Source organism: Oncorhynchus keta, chromosome 1, assembly GCF_023373465.1.
Source record: "Oncorhynchus keta strain PuntledgeMale-10-30-2019 chromosome 1, Oket_V2, whole genome shotgun sequence".
Classification (NCBI taxonomy): domain Eukaryota; kingdom Metazoa; phylum Chordata; class Actinopteri; order Salmoniformes; family Salmonidae; genus Oncorhynchus; species Oncorhynchus keta.
Window position 1 is genome coordinate 31624128 of NC_068421.1, and position 20721 is coordinate 31644848.

Below are 20721 nucleotides of genomic sequence, written 5' to 3' on the forward strand. Positions count from 1 at the left end.
TAGACCTACTTGTAGCCTACATCAGTATCGACCCACATGGATTTACATTTTTCTTCATTTTCTTAGATACATAAAATACACTTTACATGTAACTTGCATGTGTCCTATATCTCTAACTCTAACAATGTTCGAGTACAGAAGCTTTGTTTACAAGTTGTGAATCAGTAGCATTATGACCTTAACGCGGTTATAACATATATATCTAGTAAAGACTTCCATTACATCAGTTTATCGACACAAAGAAAAAGCATTGCAACACAAATTCAAAGGTGCGTGCAAATCACTGTTAGCTCTAATTTCAAATAAATCACTGTTATAACGCTATTGTCAAATAAATCACTGTTATAACACTATTATCAAATAAATCACTGTTATAACACTATTGTCAAATAAATCACTGTTATAACACTATTGTCAAATAAATCACTGTTATAACACTATTGTCAAATAAATCACTGTTATAACACTATTGTCAAATAAATCACTGTTATAACACTATTGTCAAATAAATCACTGTTATAACACTATTGTCAAATAAATCACTGTTATAACACTATTGTCAAATAAATCACTGTTATAACACTATTGTCAAATAAATCACTGTTATAACACTATTGTCAAATAAATCACTGTTATAATACTATTGTCAAATAAATCACTGTTATAACACTATTGTCAAAGTTTAACACGAACGAACTGGTGGATCATTTCTTTTTGTTACCTTAATTGTCAGTATTCACAAGATGTAAACAGTAGGCCTACAAAAGATTTTAAAAATCTTCAGGCTATTCTCCTTTCTCCATAGGCTAATGCTTTTTAAACTTATTCTAGGCCTACTCGCAGAATCAGATCTCTTTCAGTTGGATAGGTCACTCACACAAAATATCCTACGGTTTAACCCGCACAATTTAATTAAAATAATTAGGCTATAATGCGTGGTATCTGATGGATTTAGTAGCCATGTTATTCTATCAGGTTGCTATCAGCAGCATCCTAAAACTGCCATCTCTGAGGTATGTTGAGGGTATTTTTTTTTAAATGTTTTAAATGTAAGTCACTGTTATCAGTTAAACTATCAATTAAGGTCCATTCAATGTCACTCGACCGAAACCATGATATGGAAGTTTCAGTGAATCAAATCAAATCAACTGGTATTAGTCACATGCGCCGAATACAACAGGTGTAGTAGACCTTACAGTGAAATGCTTACTTACGAGCCCCTAACCAACAATGCAGTTTTTTTTTAATACTGATAAGAATAAGAAATAAAAGTAACAAGTAATTGTGTGTACAATTGCATGATATGCTTAAAGATGGTAAGTAAATTTAGTGATTTTGGTCCATATCTTTTCAGAAATCAATGAAGGCCAAACAAATACATCTTTATGCTATTTTGCACTCAAGTAAGATCCTGCTAGCGCAAAAACGTGTTCACTTGTGACCTGGCCCATTACGCATGTGTAAAGCGCGCTGCATTGAAGGTAAGGGGGTTAATGATATATGCCAGGGTCACGGACGGGGTTGTAATTGAATAAGCATCCCACATGCTGCACCGCTCCGGTGGCTCTGGGGCCAGGCCTCGCTGATCAAAGGTAGGGAATCTGGGGACGAGAGGGCCGGCAGCGGAAAGGGAAATTCCCGAAGCTGCATGGAGTATTGTGTGCTTTCAACCTGTGCTTTCAACCTGTGTTGCCAGAAGCAGAAAGTAAACAAAAACTCAATTCACTCTCAACCACATAGGGTTGGGGAGTAACGTATTACATGTAATCCGTTATCTGTAAGGGATTACAAAAAACGGTAACTGTAATCAGTTACGTTACCAGCTAAAATATTGTAAGCGAAAAAACTTTGACACTTCTGTGTTTTCTCAGTGACATTAAAATCAGCGTTGAAAAGGGGCGGAAGTTTAAATTTGTTCCACCTGAGCGAATCAGACCACTATGACGACACACCAAATGTGTTTGATGGATTGCGGGAAAGGAGCAGGAATAGGCTTTTGTAGGCTACAGTCCAAGCTATGTCTTCCAATGGTGCGACTGCCGTCGGCATCCAAAGATTAACCAATTTGAATAAACGCTTGGAGGTAAGGATGACAGCAGTGGTGTCGTCTACGGCGATACGGATATCACTTATTATTGATATTTTCATAGCGCATTGATGTGAATCACATTGCTGCTCTCTCATTTAACTATTTGCGCCTTACGTATTGTGGTTGTTGTGGATGGCTGTTCACAAATCTAAATGTGTATTTGAACCCAATAATGGTTGAATTCAAATCAGTTTAAGCTGCCTATCAATCATTGTTTTTGAAACCAGTGGACAGCCAGTGAAAAATGCGCTCTTGCAACAGCTGCATAGTGAGGATCCCAGCCTATTGCAAAATCTAATTCATGCTGATATTTTTTTATATCCAAAAGCCTAATAGACACATGCTCAAACTCACACACTTTTGGTAGACTTACTATATATATATATATATATATATATATATATATATATATATATATATATATATATATATATATATAATATATATATATATATATATATATATATATATATATATATATATATATATATATATATATATATATATATATATATATATATATATATATATATATATATATATATATATATATATATATATATATATATATATATATATATATATATATATATATATATATATATATATATATATATATATATATATATATATAATATATAATAATAATAATAATAATAATAATAATAATAATAATAATAATAGGGGCAGTTTGTAGTTGCTTTATCCATTTGTGGACTTATAAATATATATATATATATATATATATATATATATATATATATATATATATATATATATATATATATATCCATTGATTATTGAAGAATATAACTTATAAATGTCTCATGAGCTTAGGTCAACTTTCACACTCCATGAGAATCCCCAAAAAGCTTGTTTTTCTCCAATGTTTGTAAATCCATCCATAGCTCTTTTCTATTCATCTGAGAGTGGTTACATTTCTCAGGCCCATCCCTCAGCTTTTTACCAAAACAGAGGCGGGGAATCCATTTTGTTATTGTTTCCTCTGTGGATTTGCACTTTAAAGAGCTGCATATTATCAAGATATCAAAGTGTTGACTACAAAAAGGAAAACAATAGGCATATAGCAATGTTCATTTCTCACATGTAAATAGCACTTTTCACTAGTGCTCAAATCATGCCATTCCATGAGCGCAGCATTTTTTTTTTTTTTACCCCGAATCAATGAGCCCAATCAGTCCACCACGACAACAAAATCATAAACAACAGAGTAGGGCTGGCTAATAAGTCCTTAGTTTTGGGGTTGTGCTCAGGTAAAACAAATTGGCTAATCTATATTTCAATATTTCCAAGTCCCATTCCTGAAGATCAAGGGGTATAACATTTATTGGAATGACTGGAATTCTGATAGACTTTGGTTTTTAATGCAAAGATATAATTGAATCCTATTATTATATGCAGTAGAAAGCGATGGGTTAGAAGAAGCCTACATAACCAACCCATAAAGTGTCATTTGACATCCATATATGGCCAGCTATGTAAACTGTAACATTGATTTTATCTGGCCATAGATGTCGTTCAATTGGTAACATACATTTTTGTCTTCTTCTAATGCCTCTTAAGGGGAAAGTAATATAAAAGTAACTCAATGTAAACAGATTACTGAGTTTGGGTAATCCAAAAATTACGTTACAGATTACAATTTTGGACAGGTAACTAGTAACTGTAACATATTACATTTAGAAAGTAACCTACTCAACCCTGCAACCACAGACAATGACAATGCAGGTAAATGTTGGTGGGAAGATTGTTTTGTCAAAAACTATAGACTATAGATCTTTGAATCACAGTCAAATGAACTTGGACAGAGGGAAACAGTGAACAACACAGAGAACATGAAGTGTTTTGGTTTAGTGGAGTAACAAGGAGACTGGAGAGCAGCATTAAGGGTGTTCCGTGGGGTCATTTTAGCGCCCCCACCTGTTGCTACCTGCGAAAGGTAGGCTGTCACCACATAGAATTAGGAACGAGAATTAGCTATATTAGCTGTCAATTTCTCCAGACAAATGCTTCAAGCATTCAAGTTGTGCGCCAGAGACAAATGGATATACAATTCGCTAAATAAGAATTTAACGTAGATTTTCAAGCATAAAACATATTTCCAATTCACGGACCTGGCATAATCACCAGTTCCGGGCTACTATTTTACAAATAACCTCCTTTTAACCTATTATTACTAAAGCCGACTTTCAAGGTGATAGCTGCACGTGAAAATAACATCAGTGGAATCACATTTGTTGATCAATAAGCAATTACCAGTTTGGGATTTTGTCACAACAGTCTTTTTGCCCTCCACTTTTACAAAACGTGTTTTATGAACAATAAGTGTTCAACGGATGTTTGACTCAATCTGTGTGTGGGTTGTCTGCCAAAGTGTTAGTGGGGCTGTTTTGGTGGTGCCAAGGGTCGGGAAGAGCATTAGGGGCTTCCATTAGTTGAACCCTCTGAGCCCTGTTGGGTTGTTGGTTGTGAGGGGCGGGGCGGGGGGTTGAGGAGCGCCTATTCGGCTACCAGCGCTCATTGTGAGAATTGTTATTTTTCATCAATCAGTCGCAATTTGTCCAAGCGGACAGGACAGCCCACCGGCAGCCCTGCTGACTCGGGTCAATGAGACAACACGAGCACGAAGACGAGCAAATTGCACAAAGTTCGCAGAGGGCGGGAAAGAGGGATTAAAACCCGGTTTTAATGAGTGGGAGAAGAAGAAATGGAGAGAAAATTAAATAGGCCGTGTGTGTGTGTGTGTGTGTGTGTGTGTGTGTGTGTGTGTGTGTGTGTGTGTGTGTGTGTGTGTGTGTGTGTGTGTGTGTGTGTGTGTGTGTGTGTGTGTGTGTGTGTGCGCTAGAGGGGGCGGAGAAGTGTAGTAAGCGAGAATGAAAGAGAGATGGGGAATAGGAGGGTGAGGGTGAGGGGGTTGGTGGTAGCCTGGCTGAAGGAGGCGCTGGGTATACATGTGACAAGGGGAAATATGAGGGACTTTGACAGGTCTTAAACGGTCTGGCGCCAAGGCCTCAGTCTACCGGCTAAATATAGCAGGAGAGATGATGCAGAGAGATGGGAAGAAAATATTAAAGGAAAAAATTAACAATGTAGCGAGAGTAGCCTAAAAAATAACAATAGCCCTACTAAATTACAGACAAATACGGCTGTAATAGTTACAATAGTTTCCCGTTATTTCGTAATTAGACTTTTCCCGCAGCATATCAGTAACACGCTGGTCAACACACCCTGAAGGTGCACTGTTCTTTCTGCACATTTTCACCCAAAGCTTGCATTTAAACAAATTATATTAGGGCTTAATGCAAAATAATGTATGGTCCTTTGGAGTTATAACCTTTTACATAGGAAATGATCTCAAGGTGTGGCGAGCAGATATCTTGTCACGCACAGGAGCGAGCATAAAGACATAAATGGCCTATTTCTAAAGGACTATGTTCGACATTTAACAGAAATATGCTGAATATTTTCGTTATTGCCACATCTCTCATCTCTGCTTTAACAGGTAGTAGGATATAATGGGGAACGCTTCTGTTATGAACGAGATTAAAAATCATCAGTAATAACACCATATCACTTGATGATTGCTTTTTGCCATTAGAATGTATTCACACCCTTGCCTTTTTCCACATTGTTGTGTTAAGAGTGAGATTAAAATTGATTTAATTGTCAATTTTGGTCAATGCCCTACACAAAATAATCTGTATAATTCTAACATTTATAAAATATTCATACAAATTATAACTCTAATATGCCTTGATTAGATAAGTATTCACCCCCCTGAGACAATACATGTTAGAATCACCTTTGGCAGGGATTACAGCTTTGATGCTTCTTGGGTTAGTCTCTAAGAGCTTTGCACACCTGGATTGTACAATATTTGCCCATTAATTATTATTTTATAATTCTTCAAGCTCTGTCAAATTGGTTGTTGATCATTGCTAGAAAGCCATTTTTAAGTCTTGCCATAGATTTTCAAGCCGATATAAGTCTAAACTGAGAATTTTCCACCTTGCCAGCTCAGGGATTCAAACCAGTGACCTTTTGGTTACTGGTCCAACGCTCTTAACCACTTGGCTACCTGCCACCATCATTGTCCTGTTGAAATGTGATTTTGTCTCTGTGTCTGTTGGAAAGAAGAATGAACCCGGTTTTCCTCTAGTATTTTGCTTGTGCTTAGCTGTATTCTGTTTATTTTTATCCTAAAAAACTCCCTAGTCCTGCTGATGAAAAGCATACCCATAACATGATTCAGCCACCACCATGGTTGAAAATATGAAGACTGGTACTCAGTGATGTGTTGTTGGATTTTCCCCAAACATAACATTTTGAATTCAGGGAAAAAAAAGTTTATTTCTTTGCCACATTTTTTGCAATATTACTTCTGTGCCCTGTTGCAACCAGGATGCATGTTTTTCAAATGTTTTATTCTGTACAGGCTTCCTTCTTTACACTCTGTCATTGTGGAGTAACTACAATGTTGTTGATCCATCCTCAGTTTTCCCTTATGGTGAAATCCCTGAGCAGTTTCCTTCCTCTCAGGCAACTGAGTTAGGAAGCAACGCCTGTATCGTTGTAGTAACTGTGTGTATTGATACACCATCCAAAGTGTAATTAATAACTTCATGATGCTCAAAGGGATATTCAATGTCTGCTTTTTAAAAACTTTTACCCATCTACCAATCGGTGCCCTTCTTTGCGAGACATTGAAAAACCTCCCTGGTCTTTGTGGTTGAATCTGTGCTGGAAATTCACTACTCAGATTGAGGGGCCTAACAGATGTGTGATGGGGATGGGGTAGTCATTCAACAATTCTATAACCACTATTATTGAACACATAATGAGTCCATATATCTTGTGATTTGTTAAGCACATTTTTACTCCTGAACTTATGTAGGCTTCCAATAACAAAGGGGTTGAATACTTACTGACTCAAGACATTTCAGCTTTTCATTTTTTGTAAATTTCGAACATTTTCTTCAAACAACTTAAGTCCACTTTCACTTTATGGGGTATTGTGTGTAGATCAGTGATACCAAATCTCAATTTAATATATTTTTTATTCAGGTTGTAACACAACGAAATATTGAAAACGTAGTGGTGACTTTCTGAAGGCACTACATGGAGGGTATGTATACAGAGCAAATACATGCAGCGTAATTGCAAACCCGTTGTTGATGTAATTAGTTGTTTAAGTATATTCATAGAAAACCATTAACATTCTCCATGTGGTGCTGATCTTTTCCCACTCAGAATGTTTCTTATCCCTAACTTGAACCTGAGTAAGTAGGCTAAGCTTTAACGACGAGTCTTCTACACAGTCGAGCAGCAGTTAGCGTCTGTTAGAATGCACTTAATTTCACTGACTAGGCTACTGACTGACTCAGTCGACCACGAGTTGAATGTATAGCCTATGAAGGACGAAAACCATGACAGACAAGTACAAAGACTGACCAGGTTTTTTTTTTAAAGGAAGCATAGCGCTTTAAAGATGTGAGATTGATAAAAATAAATGATCCTTAATTCAAACTAAATCAAATAGATCTAAAATAGGCTTAATGATAAATACCACTGAAACTGTAGCCCTATACATAATAGATTCCCTATCTGTAATTTCAAAGGTTTAATAAGAACACTATATTCACAAAACTAAATGATGAAACATGCTGGGCCTAATGAGCTAGAAAATTAGTAGCCAAATGTTATATCCTTATCCATTATGCATAATTGACCACCCTTAACCTATTATAACAACAACTTTCATTATTCTGATTATATTCTTCATAATTGAAACGAAATAAAGAATCTCAATTTACCTGATTGCTTTAAGTTTAGGCCACAACATAAAGATTCCAATTAGGTTATGCAGAATAATTTATTCAGATCAAGACTGATGAAGGCCTGCCTACACGTTTTATTCTGCTCGCTGTGATCACAAAATGTATTGACAACAAGCCCTAAATAAATTCACTACAAATTTGAGCACGGCTGGTGTGATAAGTTTATAAAACCATTTACAGAATGTCTCTCAGATCTTAAAAAATGGTATTGGAAGCAAAATGAGTTTTGTAATAAATAGAAATTCGTTTGCATAGTGCACAGAGACGTCAGTCGGGTTTTAATAGAGTAGGTCTGCAAAAACAAGTGATCAATGTTCCGAAAATATTCCACTGACTCTGGATTCAGATATAAGCAACAAGTGTCTCACCTCTTACCACCAAGGAACATGCTACAGGGTGGGTAATATTTTATTTTCCCATTAGTGATACATGACTAATCACATCATATGAATAAAGGCTGGAATAAGATAGTAGAACAGAGCACCAAACAAGGTCAATAGCTACTGCACTTTATACCATTCAAAATGTGTGAAACTCTCAAAAGTAGGCTACTTTTAAGCATAGATTACGTTTAATTTCATTACGTTTTTTTTAACTAATGTAAATCCTTCAAGCTCTCGACATGCACTTGGAAAGGAATGTGTAATATTCTATTGACACTAATGTCAATGGAGATGTGCGAACACCGTTAAGGAGGAAATGTAAGACCTACACAAAACACCGATTCAACCGGCAATATAATGGTTAATCGGAAATGTGTGGTTTGTATCTGAAGGATTTATTCGGAAGGATTATTCGTTTTTGTTTCAGTTTTTATGTCGAAGTGACGATGTTCTGGATTGAGCTAGAGCGGAACCGGTTCTACTTGTATGCGTCGGATCAACTTCTGGGCAGACTGTTCCGTCTATATCCACATTTTCACATTTTGATGCAAAGTAATAATCATTCCGAAAGTGCATTCTCAGCCCCTAAACGCAAAGCATAAACCGCAGCTTTGGTGTGGATGGCAAGGGGGATTGGACGGCGCTCGCTGGTAGGATTTTAGGGTAAATATGAAGTGACAAGAGTCTGCTCTTATTGTGGTGCGTCAGCCGACTGGCGCCAAACGGCTCTTTAACAAACCGAATCCATGTTAATCAAGTCTAGGGTCCACAGAATGGATTTCTTAAAGGTGCAACAGAGCAGTACCGAGACCGAGTTTCTGTTCGGGTCGCCGTAGGGTTCGTTGCAAAGGTCTGAAGTCTGTAATGTACGTGTATGTGGTTTGACACATGCCAACAAACAGCCCAGGCGAGTCCGGACACAGTTGTTCCCTCACGCTCAGAAGAGAGCCTGCCCATGACAATGTATTATAAATCATATCATTGCTGTGTCAGTTTATGCTGAAAATGAGAGCGAATAAGATCATATTAGAATTAAAGGAATACAGTATAGTATCGGATAGCTATCGATAGGCTATTCCTGGTTTTATTATTTTCACTATTTAGGATATAAGGCAATCAAATAAAGTGAATGTACAATAATTCACTTTGCGTAGGTTATAACGTGTGCAGGAATTATTTATTTTGTGAAGGGGACATAGGTTACACGTCAGAAAAACAATATATATTTACTTTCTGTAAGGCTATAAGCAAGCACTTACCGCGTTTTATCTGTCAATTTTGCTCTCGAAATTCATTCATTCATCTGTTTTCTTTCCTTCATGCTTCGATGCAGCATCTGGTCCTGCGCTTTTCGAATGACCCGGGGCTGTTTTTAAAGTGGCAATGTCCGGTTTATTAGTCGCTGTCCTTGCGGTGAAGCGTTCACAAAACAGCAGCGAGTCACGGAAATCGACAGCCCTAGAATATAATCACTAAATCGAGTCCGATAGCCTACCATTCAGGTACGGGAGGCTGTGGACTCTCTTACCGTCTCAGCGTAGTCTATCATTACGCACAAGCAGTGATGGAACTGTATGTTATTATGGCCAAACCAAGATAAACACTTAAACAGATAAAACTGCACGCGGATTTCTAAACAAACGAAACTAGATAGAATGGTTATGAGGTAAAAAATGACGAGGACCTAAACTGATAATATAATCTTAACATGGAATGGAACCACAACGAATCTATTTGGAATCTTCTTCATACTTTAAAAAATCAATCACCGGTATAGCCTACTAACATTATTTTGCCTACCTATAGGCTATAATGGAAGCGACTACAGTGCAATAAACGTAGGCTATCTATTCGGGCACCGGTTCTGGGCTGGAGTTATGCACCTCATCGAAAGTATAAAGCGCAAGCCGACCGAGGTGATGCCTCCACCGGTCAAGAATTGAGGGCTGACCCGGTGTTTGGCTTGGAGATGGGGGTGGGATTTCCCGAGCTTTCCTGTCATTGGTTAATATTATATTCTGTTGACATGTTTTCTTACTGCTAATGCTTCCGACACCTTATTGTCCACCCCCCTCTCTCCGAGTCTGGCAGGAGCTGTCAAAACCACGCCTATAGAGGCCCACAATTGGTCCAGAAAGCGTAAAATCAGCAATCAAAGGGGCTTGGTTCATTAGTGTTGGGATCGAGGCAGGAAGAACATGTGAGATAGTCACAGTTCTTCGGTGAACAGGGCAAGACCATTTCAACTCCGTGTCCGTGTGGAATGATTGCTTCAGCCTTCAGAGAGGCACATCTTATTTTTCTCAAAGCGACTGGTCGAGAGAAAGAAGGAAACCCCGATTCTGCTCTCAAAGCGTAGCTGCTTCACTATCTTTGACTGATATTGTTACTGCACTTCGTGGAGGTACCAGCAACGGGAGTTTACGTGTAGTATAGGCTAGTTCCTATCAATTCAGTTTTTTCTGCTAATAACCGTCTATAACCCGTCTATTCATAGCCTATCTGGCACAGTATTCGACATTACTTCTGTATACTTCTTACAGAAATAACAATACATTATTCTGGAAATTGTCCTACTGTTTTTGCCGAGGGGGGAGAATCGCACTGTATATCATAATTTCACTTCGATATTTTGGATGCACCGATGAGAGATCCAGTTTTCACAGGGACTGCCATGGCTTATCACCCTTTCCACGCTCACCGGCCGACCGACTTCTCCATGTCAGCTTTCCTAGCGGCCGCGCAGCCTTCCTTCTTCCCGACGCTCACTCTGCCTCACGCGGCTCTTACTAAGCCCATGTCGGACCACCTCGTTGGAGCCGCGGAGGCAGGGCTCCACCCGGCTCTCAGCCACCACCACCAGGCGGCTCATCTCCGCAGCCTGAAGAGCCTGGAGCCCGAGGAAGAGGTGGAGGACGACCCTAAAGTCACACTGGAGGCCAAGGACCTATGGGACCAGTTTCACAAAATAGGAACAGAGATGGTTATTACCAAATCTGGAAGGTGAGAGTGCGCTCTGATAATTATTGCAAGCGAGGCTGACTACAGCGTCATGGTTGTTCTCTGTCCATCAATGGCGATAATAGCATGTAAATCTTGGTGGGACAAATATTGTCCATACTGTATAGGCTTTGTGTTCAGATGTGCCTTGTGTTCAGATTTATTCTGTAACGCTTCAGAAAGATAATGGCGAAAGCAAGAGGGTTCGAAAGAGGTAGTTACATTTAGGATTACAGCGAAACAATATTACAGGGCCTGCTGTAGGCTAGACTGGCGCTATGTGATGTTATTCTTTGTAGATTATTGTCTGTTCTTTAACGTATAGGCCTAGTTTATTATAGAAATAAGTTAATTATTTAACTTAAAAGTGATAAATACAATCACAGCGTACTATTGTGACCTGATTTATAGCATTTTATTTAGTTTCGATGGTACGATTGTTATAATCAAGTTCGGAGCGTCTTTGACAGCGTCTCCTCCAGACGCTATCAGAGACCGTAAAGGATCAATACTTGCTATATTTAGAAAATGTTGAATGCATTAAAGACGAGCCGTTTTGAGTTAGGTTTAGGTTTAGTAGTCTTGCCAGAGAGGGAAAAAACCCTCCACTGGCTTTAGTCAGCAAAACGATACCAGCATATGGATCAAACTGCATTCTGTCATGACAGTTGAGCTTCTGGATTTTGTAAACAGACTGACAGACTGGGAAAAGAGGATTGTGATTTAACCTAAGTGATAGTGTCATGTCATAAATATATTTCACTTGACTGATTACAGACGAATTCCTAAAATATTATATTATAATATAAATATTATAATCATCAAATAAATACAGAATACTTTTAAGTAGGTTATTAGGCCGATAACTTATTCGTTTTATTTCCTACAACTATTATGGTATTTTCAAAGTTGCATGTACATAATTCGATTGAATTATTTTATTATAAAGAACAGTTCTGTCAATTAATATTACTTTATAATTTGCCTATGTCGATTAAATAGTGTTGCATTTTCCCTGGACACAAAGGAGAGCGCGACTCGCCTAATGACATCTTAATACAATGTTATTGCCAGATTTTTGTGTCTTTTCTGACAACATTAAATGTCATATGTTTATGAATAAGCCTACATGCAGTTAATTCCACGCATATTTGTCTGTCTTCCAGGAGAATGTTTCCTCCGTTTAAAGTCAGAATAAATGGGCTTGATAAAAAAGCCAAGTATATTCTATTGATGGATATAGTCGCTGCCGACGACTGCCGCTACAAGTTCCACAATTCTCGCTGGATGGTAGCGGGAAAGGCCGATCCGGAGATGCCCAAAAGAATGTACATTCACCCGGATAGCCCGGCTACGGGAGAGCAGTGGATGGCCAAGCCTGTTGCTTTTCATAAACTGAAGCTGACCAACAATATATCGGACAAGCATGGATTTGTAAGTACTGTATGTTGACTTTTATTCACATTTAAACACGCAATTGTATTTGTGATTAATAATAATACATGACACACATTTTATACAGCATATGTTTTAGGTTATGGAGTGACAGTGTATTTAAAAACAGATACTGTTGGATTTTATGAGCGAGATGTGTCTATATTTCTTGGATACTCTTATTCTATTTGCAACATTATTTTAGTGGGCCTAATGTATTGGCACTGTATTTTCCCCAATATGTATGGCTTAGTATTGCCACGCTGTTGCCACTGTCGACATGCAGGAAGGACATGCCCCCACTGTTCAATGTCGACATAGGCCTGTTTCCAAATATGATCTCCCAATATATTATTGTCTAAAGCTTCATAAAAGTAGACTATAAATCTAATATCACGAATGCTCTTGTTGTTGGTAGATATAGTATGTTAATAATATAACGCATTTACACATTTATAAAACTAAGTTTTACACGATTGAGGAAGAGGATTTAAATCACGATTCAAGTATTAGATGTGCTATTTTTTTTAAAAATCATATAAGCAAAGGGGGAATTCTTGAGAAATGGGGATTATGAGAGTCAGAAATCTGGTCAAGGAAACTGGGTAGAGTGGAAATAGGGTTTGATTGCTTTATTCTGACCTAGCCTCACTGTCTTGAGCAGCTTGGAATAAAAACAATGTGTGGATGTAGCCTGTACTCGAACTCGAAGACCGATCATGTTTCGCTGTTGGTCCCTGAAGTGCTGTTTGTAGCCTACTGTAAAAAATAAACCGCGGAGAAGAGGAGAATTATGGATGCCTCAGAAAGTCGGCTAGAGAGAAGCTGCAATGTTACAGCGTGTGTTTGTTCAATGCTCACAAACCTATGTGCAAACAAACCGACTGTAAACAAATTTAACATTTACATGCCAGACGCATCCAGACGTTTTTGCTAAATGTTGCAGACCGTGTTTTAATAGATCTAGGCCTACATTTTACCATATGCTATCCAACCTGTATCTTTAATTATCCAGTCAGTGTGTACAGGCCTACATGTTGTAGTATTTAATGAATGTATAGAATATACATGTGTTATAAATGTTATCAGATACCCAGTAGATTAGCCAGCATATGTGATAATGCCAATATTACATGAATGTTTATCTTTAGTATTGTTTTCTATCTCGATCTGTGTTGACCAAAGGTGTGTTCTCTTGCATTCTAAGAATACGCAGTAGGCCCAATTCTGAATAGACCTACTTATTGTTATGAATGATCATCTTTATAAGAAATAATAATAACATATATTAACTTAATGTGATGTACATGATTGTATTGTATTACTCACGTATGGGCCTAAGAGTGACTTTGAGATAGGCCTAGCATCAGATGGTGTCGATGAAATGATAATAATTCTTTTTTTCCCTTCGCTCCACAGACGATTCTTAATTCCATGCACAAATACCAGCCCAGGTTTCATATCGTGAGGGCCAACGACATCCTGAAGCTCCCCTACAGCACGTTTAGGACATACGTGTTCCCAGAGACAGACTTCATCGCTGTCACAGCTTATCAAAACGACAAGGTAAGCAATACAGTAGCCTACACGATACAGTACAATAAAGTGGAATTTAACACAGGCTACATTAATGTTAGAGGCCATGAAATAACCTTGCCATGTGAGGTTGGGCCTGTATTCACATACATGCCACGATTTTCTATCAGCAAAATGTTAATCTGAGGTTTCATTTCGTTTTTGTTTTGTTTGTTTTTATGCTGTGAAAAGTTGGCTCATTTGTGGAATTCGATGGCCTCACTCGTTTGTACAACCTTGTTGCATTTAATGATCTTTGTTGACAAATTTAGTCCGAAGTTTTACAGTGAAACCGTTTCTGCAGGGTTTTTAATCTGTAGGACTAAATGCACCTGCCCAATCAAACTGCATGTTGGTCGTCATTGTCAAATGACGTAACCAGTTTAGCCTACAATTGCAGGCATATATTTGCCTAGTAAAATACGTATTTGAAAACGTTATCTTGTTGTCTTTCCGTCTATGGGCTATGGACTATGGACGAGTTGCTGCTGTTGACTAAAGGCTACAATTCCATTCAAATCTAATTAGATGGCGCATCTTTGGACACAGACACCATTTGGTTAAAGACGGATATCTCATGGTTCTTCGGGGTGTCAGTAATTCTTAGATTTGATGTAATTGAGTATTTATTTTAGTTGCAGTCTAAAATTATCTAGCTCCCTGCGAGCCCCTCTCTTCTCCCCCTCCTTGAGTCTAATTGGCGTTCGTGTCAGAGGGGCCTGTGGTGGTCTTGTTGCTATCTTAAAGTTTATGGCAAAAAATCACAATCGATGAGAAGGCACTACCCTCGCCAGTTTGTCCGCGAGCTACACAGTGTCAGAGGCTGCCTGCGCAATCAAACCGTGACAGACGGGGAACTGCGATTCCCTGATTGGTCGATTCGCGAATTCCTCAAGAGTTCCATACAAGATGAGGAGGGGGGAAACAGGACAAACCAAGCAGCTTGCACAGCGGTTCCAGTGACGGGGGTGGCTACAAAGCCCATGCAGTATTTGTTCCATACAAGCCTTGCATGAAGTAGCAATGATCCAAACCACATAATTAATTATGGATAAGATAGTCAGTCATCTGTTCAAGTCGCCCCCACTCAGATATCCGAAAAAAATGGATGGAGAAACAATGTTTCTCATGGGGGTCGTGAGAATAACGCCTCGTCATTAATCCTCCATTAATAATGCAACATCTACCGGTACTTACTTTCAACAGAGTGAGTTCTGTTCGGTGTGTTTAACGGGACACTATGTGTGTGGGAGAAATATATCAGAATAAATAATGTTGAGAAAAACACGTGACCATATATATAGGTCAATTCATTATTAGGCCTGTACCTATAGGCCGAGTTAAGGCCTACTACGACGACTACTACTACTACTACTACTAGTAGTTAATTCTAACGTCTTGGTTAGGTCTATTTTTCATGGTTTATCTTGTTTACACCCAGCACTGTTTAATATATTTTCTCCATTTCCTGTCCTCAGATAACACAGCTGAAGATTGATAATAACCCTTTTGCCAAAGGATTCAGAGACACCGGAAATGGAAGAAGAGAGAAAAGGTAAGCATAGGCTATGTCGATTCGCCCATCACATTGTGTATTCTGGCCTTACTTCTATATAAATTATATTTATCATAATACTATCATATGCATAGGACATATGTTATGCATGTTTTAGCCATGCCCCAACGTTATTCAATTTCAACTGTTTATTAGTTAACAAAATAAAAATGACAAAATGCATGTCAACTCTGATGTAGGCTTATCATTGAATGTAGGTCGGCCCACAGCTGCCCTGATGTCATGTTAATGGTGTATGGATGCCTTACTTGAATACATGTACCCACTATTATTAAAAGGGAACCGTTCAACTCTAGGAAACAGTTGACCCTTCCCTCTCTGCGGATGTATGAAGACCAATGCAAAGCAGACCGAGACGGGGGCGACTCTGATGCCTCGTCTAGTGAACCAACAACCGGCAGAGACGGTGCACACTCTCCAATCGGACCTGGATCCAGCCCGCTTAGTCGAATCAGCCCAGGTAAGATAAATTATATGTAACCTAAATCTCAATTCGTTTGATAGGCTTAAACATAAGGCCAATGGCATTTAGATTTACGGTGGCTGACATAAGTCGACAATAATGCCAAATCCTCTAGTAATTTAGCCTATTAAGAGAATAGGCTATAGGCCTATACCCACATTGTGCTTTGCAACAGTATACGGTTTGTGTCCACTTCATTTCATGTATTATGTCCAAATCTATGTGCAATTTACCAAGAAAACACAGTATTATAGTACATTTTCTAATTACAAAATGTACTTTGAATGTTTTCAGCAGCTCCTGTTCTTCAGATTTAAAGTGTTATTTTGTGACAGGCTATTTGTTCAACTCACTTATTATAGAAATATTATAGAAATATTATAGAAATATTACAAACTGTTTCGTCTTGTAATGCATAGACTTAATCAGGCTATTTGACCATCGAAAAACAGCAACTGCTGTCCGCTCAACTTTCGATTCATACCTGAAGTCTATTTACTCTGAGGAAACAAAGAGAGTTGGCCTCCTAAAAATACAACATAAAGCCCCATGTTAACGCTCCGAGGCAAACTCTTGGGCTGACATGTAGGAAGGAAACGGTTAACATGGCATGTTGACACTGAATCATGACTGTACAATTAAAATCATCACGTGTGCTTGTGAATGTTTTAACCACTGCCGTTTCAACTGAAATGTTACTTTCCATTATTAAAAAAAAAATAAAAATAAGTCTGAGCATGACATGGCATTTTGTCAGTTATTTTACATTTAAGCCTACAAAACTTACAGCCAATTCTGACTACAACTTTTTTGTATTTTATTACAGATGATAAAGCCTGTACTGACAGTGAGCAAGAACTTGATCATCAGGATGAGCGTTGTACCGCATCGAACAGCCCTGAACCCGAGCCGCCCTCTCCCTTCAGCCCGAGGTGCGAGGACCGGGTGAAGGAAAAGCCGAGTCTGGAAAAGAAAGACTATCCGGACTCAAGAAAGTCGAGCGATTCCATATTCAGTATAAGGAACCTTGAGAAAGGAGACAAAACGGAGAACAGGCACAGGAAAGACACTACAGATTCGTCAAAAAAGGACACCGCAGACAGCGGCGCGATAAGCGCAACCAAAGAAAGTTTCTCCCCGCTCATGGTTCAAACAGAGAGCCCCTCACACTTCAGCGCGAGCCACCTGCAGAGTCTGGCCCTGTCTGGTTTGCACAGCCAGCAGTTTTTTAATCCAATGAACGCCGGACAAATGCTATTTCACCCTGGGCAGTTCGCTATGGGCCCAGGTGCGTTTTCTGCCATGAGCATGGGACATCTATTGGCCTCGGTATCCGGGGCAAGTGGTATGGACAACGGCAGCCTCTCCGCACAGGGCACCGGGGGCGCGCCGAACCCTTTCCCCTTCCATCTATCGCAGCACATGCTCGCCTCTCAGGTAAGGGCGACTTTAATTTTACACGGTAACAAATTGTTTGTTTGAATTCGGTGATCACTTATAGCCCTTTGTGCTCGTTTCATGGCGCCAACCACCGTTGGGGACATTATTATTTAGCACTAGAATAGACGTTGACTGACAAAGCACGAGTCTTACAAGTAAACTAAAGTATGTCCACTGTACACGCCTTGTATTGCACATGTGACTGGACACATTTAGCAGGCCAAATCTCGGCATAACTAAAAATGCGCAGTTATCAGGTCACTGCCACTAGGATTAGGGAGCCCTGGGGCTCTTGCACACAACGCAGTGAGAGGATACATGCTGCCAGAAGAGCGACCAATACATGTCTAGGCCTATATTATTATTATTAGTTTGAACAACAGTTCTGTTAATGGTGTTTCAAAGCAGTCTGATATTTGTTTTAAAAGAACATGCTTTGGAAGACGGGGCGGCAGGTAGCCTAGTGGTTAGAGCGTTGGACTAGTAACCGAAAGGTTGCAAGTTCGAATCCCCGAGCTGACAAGGTACAAATCTGTTGTTCTGCCCCTTAACCCACTGTTCCTAGGCCGTCATTGAAAATAAGAATGTGTTCTGAACTGACTTGCCTAGTAAAATAAATAAATAAATAAATAAAAAAGACCACCCATAAATCAACCACTCATAGGGAATGTGTGGGAGTAAAAACGAGAGGCCTGGCTTTTATTTACCTCCCTTTGGAATGCGAATAAGTATTCTCCTTTTTAACATCCCATCCATATAACCTTCATTATTCTAAATGGTTCTTTAACATCGTAGAAGACGAATTCCTTGTAGGTTTAATTATTGAAGTGAACTAGCTATTCAGGCCGTGCGTAATCTGGTCGTTGAGCTGGCTCCCCAAGGTTCAGTAAGCCTAGTCATTTGAGTAGGCTACATCGTGGTCTGAATATATCACTATCACGGTCCCGGTACTAACTGTCATTTTCTCCTGTCTGATTTCAGGGCATTTCCATGCCGACCTTTGGAGGCCTGTTCCCGTACCCGTACACCTACATGGCTGCCGCTGCCGCCGCGGCCTCCGCCATGCCCGCTAGCACTACAGCCAGTTCGCTCTCGAGAAATCCCTTCCTCACCAGCTCCCGCCCCCGGCTCCGGTTCAACCCTTATCAGCTCCCCGTGTCTATGGCCCAGAGCACAAGTCTATTCACCACCGGCCTGCCAGGCGGCCTAAACCCCAGCTCAGAGTCGTCCAAATCGGGCAGCAGGGAGACGAGTCCCGTGCCTGAGCTTCACAGCCACAAAGCGGGGTCGAGTCATAGGACCAGCTCCCCCAAATCGATGAAGGACTCTATCAATGAGCTCCAAAACATCCAGAGACTAGTGAGCGGCCTGGAGAGCCAGAGAGAGACGTACCCCCCGAGAGACTCTCCTAAGTGATCTCACTAATGGAATAATATATTCCACCACGACTTGGCTTGAAATATCAGAGGACTTTATGGAACATTTTGTACAGCACATTATGCGAGGAAATGTCAATACAGGCCTACCTTTTCGCGCGCCTGGACTGAGAAAAGAGGCAGGGAATGAAGGAGAGAGAACCAGCGTCGTCACTTACTGTTTCTGTGTGGGGTACGCTTTCAATATTATAGGAAACTGAAGCATCGAAATAATATGAAAACCAAAAGTGGGCACTGAATTTTTAGGCGCCTGGCTAAAACTAGAGCACACTAAGAGGATACCGCAAGGAGGAAAACCTACTAACAACATTCTTCATGTCGAGCATAATGATGTTAAACGACAGTGGCAACGTCGTGGCATTGTTTTTAGGGACTGAAGAGAGAACAGTTTCAAACTATAATCAATAGACGTGCTTTTTTTAATGATGAGAGCACTACAGCAGCATAAGTACTGAATGAACCCTGGTGTGCGTTTTGCCCGCATTATGGAGAAGGTGCAACCTGTAAAACGACAGGAAAACAAGCTACATCCCAAAAGTTTTTAAAACATAGGCTATTATTTCAAAAGGGATGCATAAAATGAACGTTCCGTGAAAAATAATTGATAGAAGAACGCTTAGGCCTATCGTTTCTGACAGATTTTTTTGTTTGAATTATTTATGTAATTAAAATACATTCTGTAAATAAGCTATAAAGGAATCCAAGAATATGCAATTGGTATTAATTTATTTAAGACTGTACATTGACGTGTATATAATATTTAGAGTTTAACTCGTTGCTTTTTATTCTTTTTTATTTTACATGAACGTATTCTGAAAATGAAAGCTATTAGGCGCTTGTTGGTTTGAACCAGAAAGTTTTTATCTGTAATGCATAGCTGATTATCTGCCTGTGACACATGAAGGAAACTAACATGTGTGCCATGTTTATCTCTGTCTGCAAAAACTAATATCAGCAAAGAGAGAAAGAGAGATAGACAGAGAGAAAGCTGCCTATTTGTCACATTACCTGACTGACATTACCTCTGCAGGAGAGGCAGAGATGTAGGAAAACCTCAGGTCATTTCACTCCAACACAGGAGAGGATGATAACAGTTCTCTTTAAATGGGGCATAATGCATATATATATATATATATATATATATATATATAAATATATTTAAAATTCAATTGAAAGCGTATCTCGCTTATGCTGGTTGTGATTTTTTGTTGAATTATCTCACAATTTCAATTAAAATAAAACAATGTGTTAAAGTTGTGTTCACTCATATTTTGTACCTATTGGATACAGACAGTTAAAGTATCTTTGAAATTCATAATAATAATAATAATAATTTAAATGAATTATTAATAATGTATATATGCTACCTATTTTTATAATTATAGCTTAATTATGATTATTATTATCTCCCAACATCAGATGAATGAGGCCTCTAAATGAATGATAATTCCCCTTACAAATTGAAAT

The 20721-nt window shown here is 39.0% G+C and overlaps 1 protein-coding gene across 5 annotated transcripts; it reads left to right on the plus strand.

The window, feature by feature from the left end:
* Positions 1–1953: 1953 nt before the first annotated feature.
* On the plus strand, positions 1954–20512 carry tbx2b (T-box transcription factor 2b). 5 transcript variants are annotated; one of them, XM_035760236.2, is made up of 7 exons: positions 1954–2083; positions 12497–12773; positions 14184–14330; positions 15818–15894; positions 16194–16375; positions 17205–17815; positions 18800–20510. In XM_035760236.2, exons 2-7 carry the CDS (start codon positions 12501–12503, stop codon positions 19232–19234), a joined length of 1725 nt encoding a protein of 574 aa, XP_035616129.1. In that variant the 5' UTR covers positions 1954–2083; positions 12497–12500; the 3' UTR covers positions 19235–20510. The 5 variants fall into 5 exon arrangements, with proteins under 5 accessions (XP_035616129.1, XP_035615902.1, XP_035616047.1 ...); XM_035760009.2 differs by lacking the exon at positions 1954–2083 and adding an exon at positions 10508–11333 and having other exon boundaries at positions 18800–20512; XM_035760154.2 differs by lacking the exon at positions 1954–2083 and adding an exon at positions 10508–11333 and having other exon boundaries at positions 16212–16375; positions 18800–20511.
* The last annotated feature ends 209 nt before the right edge of the window (positions 20513–20721 follow it).

Bases quoted from the DNA above. Each gene is read 5' to 3' on its own strand.
- tbx2b (XM_035760009.2), top strand. From the start codon at position 10,975: ATGAGAGATCCAGTTTTCACAGGGACTGCCATGGCTTATCACCCTTTC. The intron at 15,895-16,193 runs GTAAGCATAGGC...TATTATTAAAAG, and splicing joins AATGGAAGAAGAGAGAAAAG to GGAACCGTTCAACTCTAGGA. The intron at 16,376-17,204 runs GTAAGATAAATT...ATTTTATTACAG, and splicing joins GCTTAGTCGAATCAGCCCAG to ATGATAAAGCCTGTACTGAC.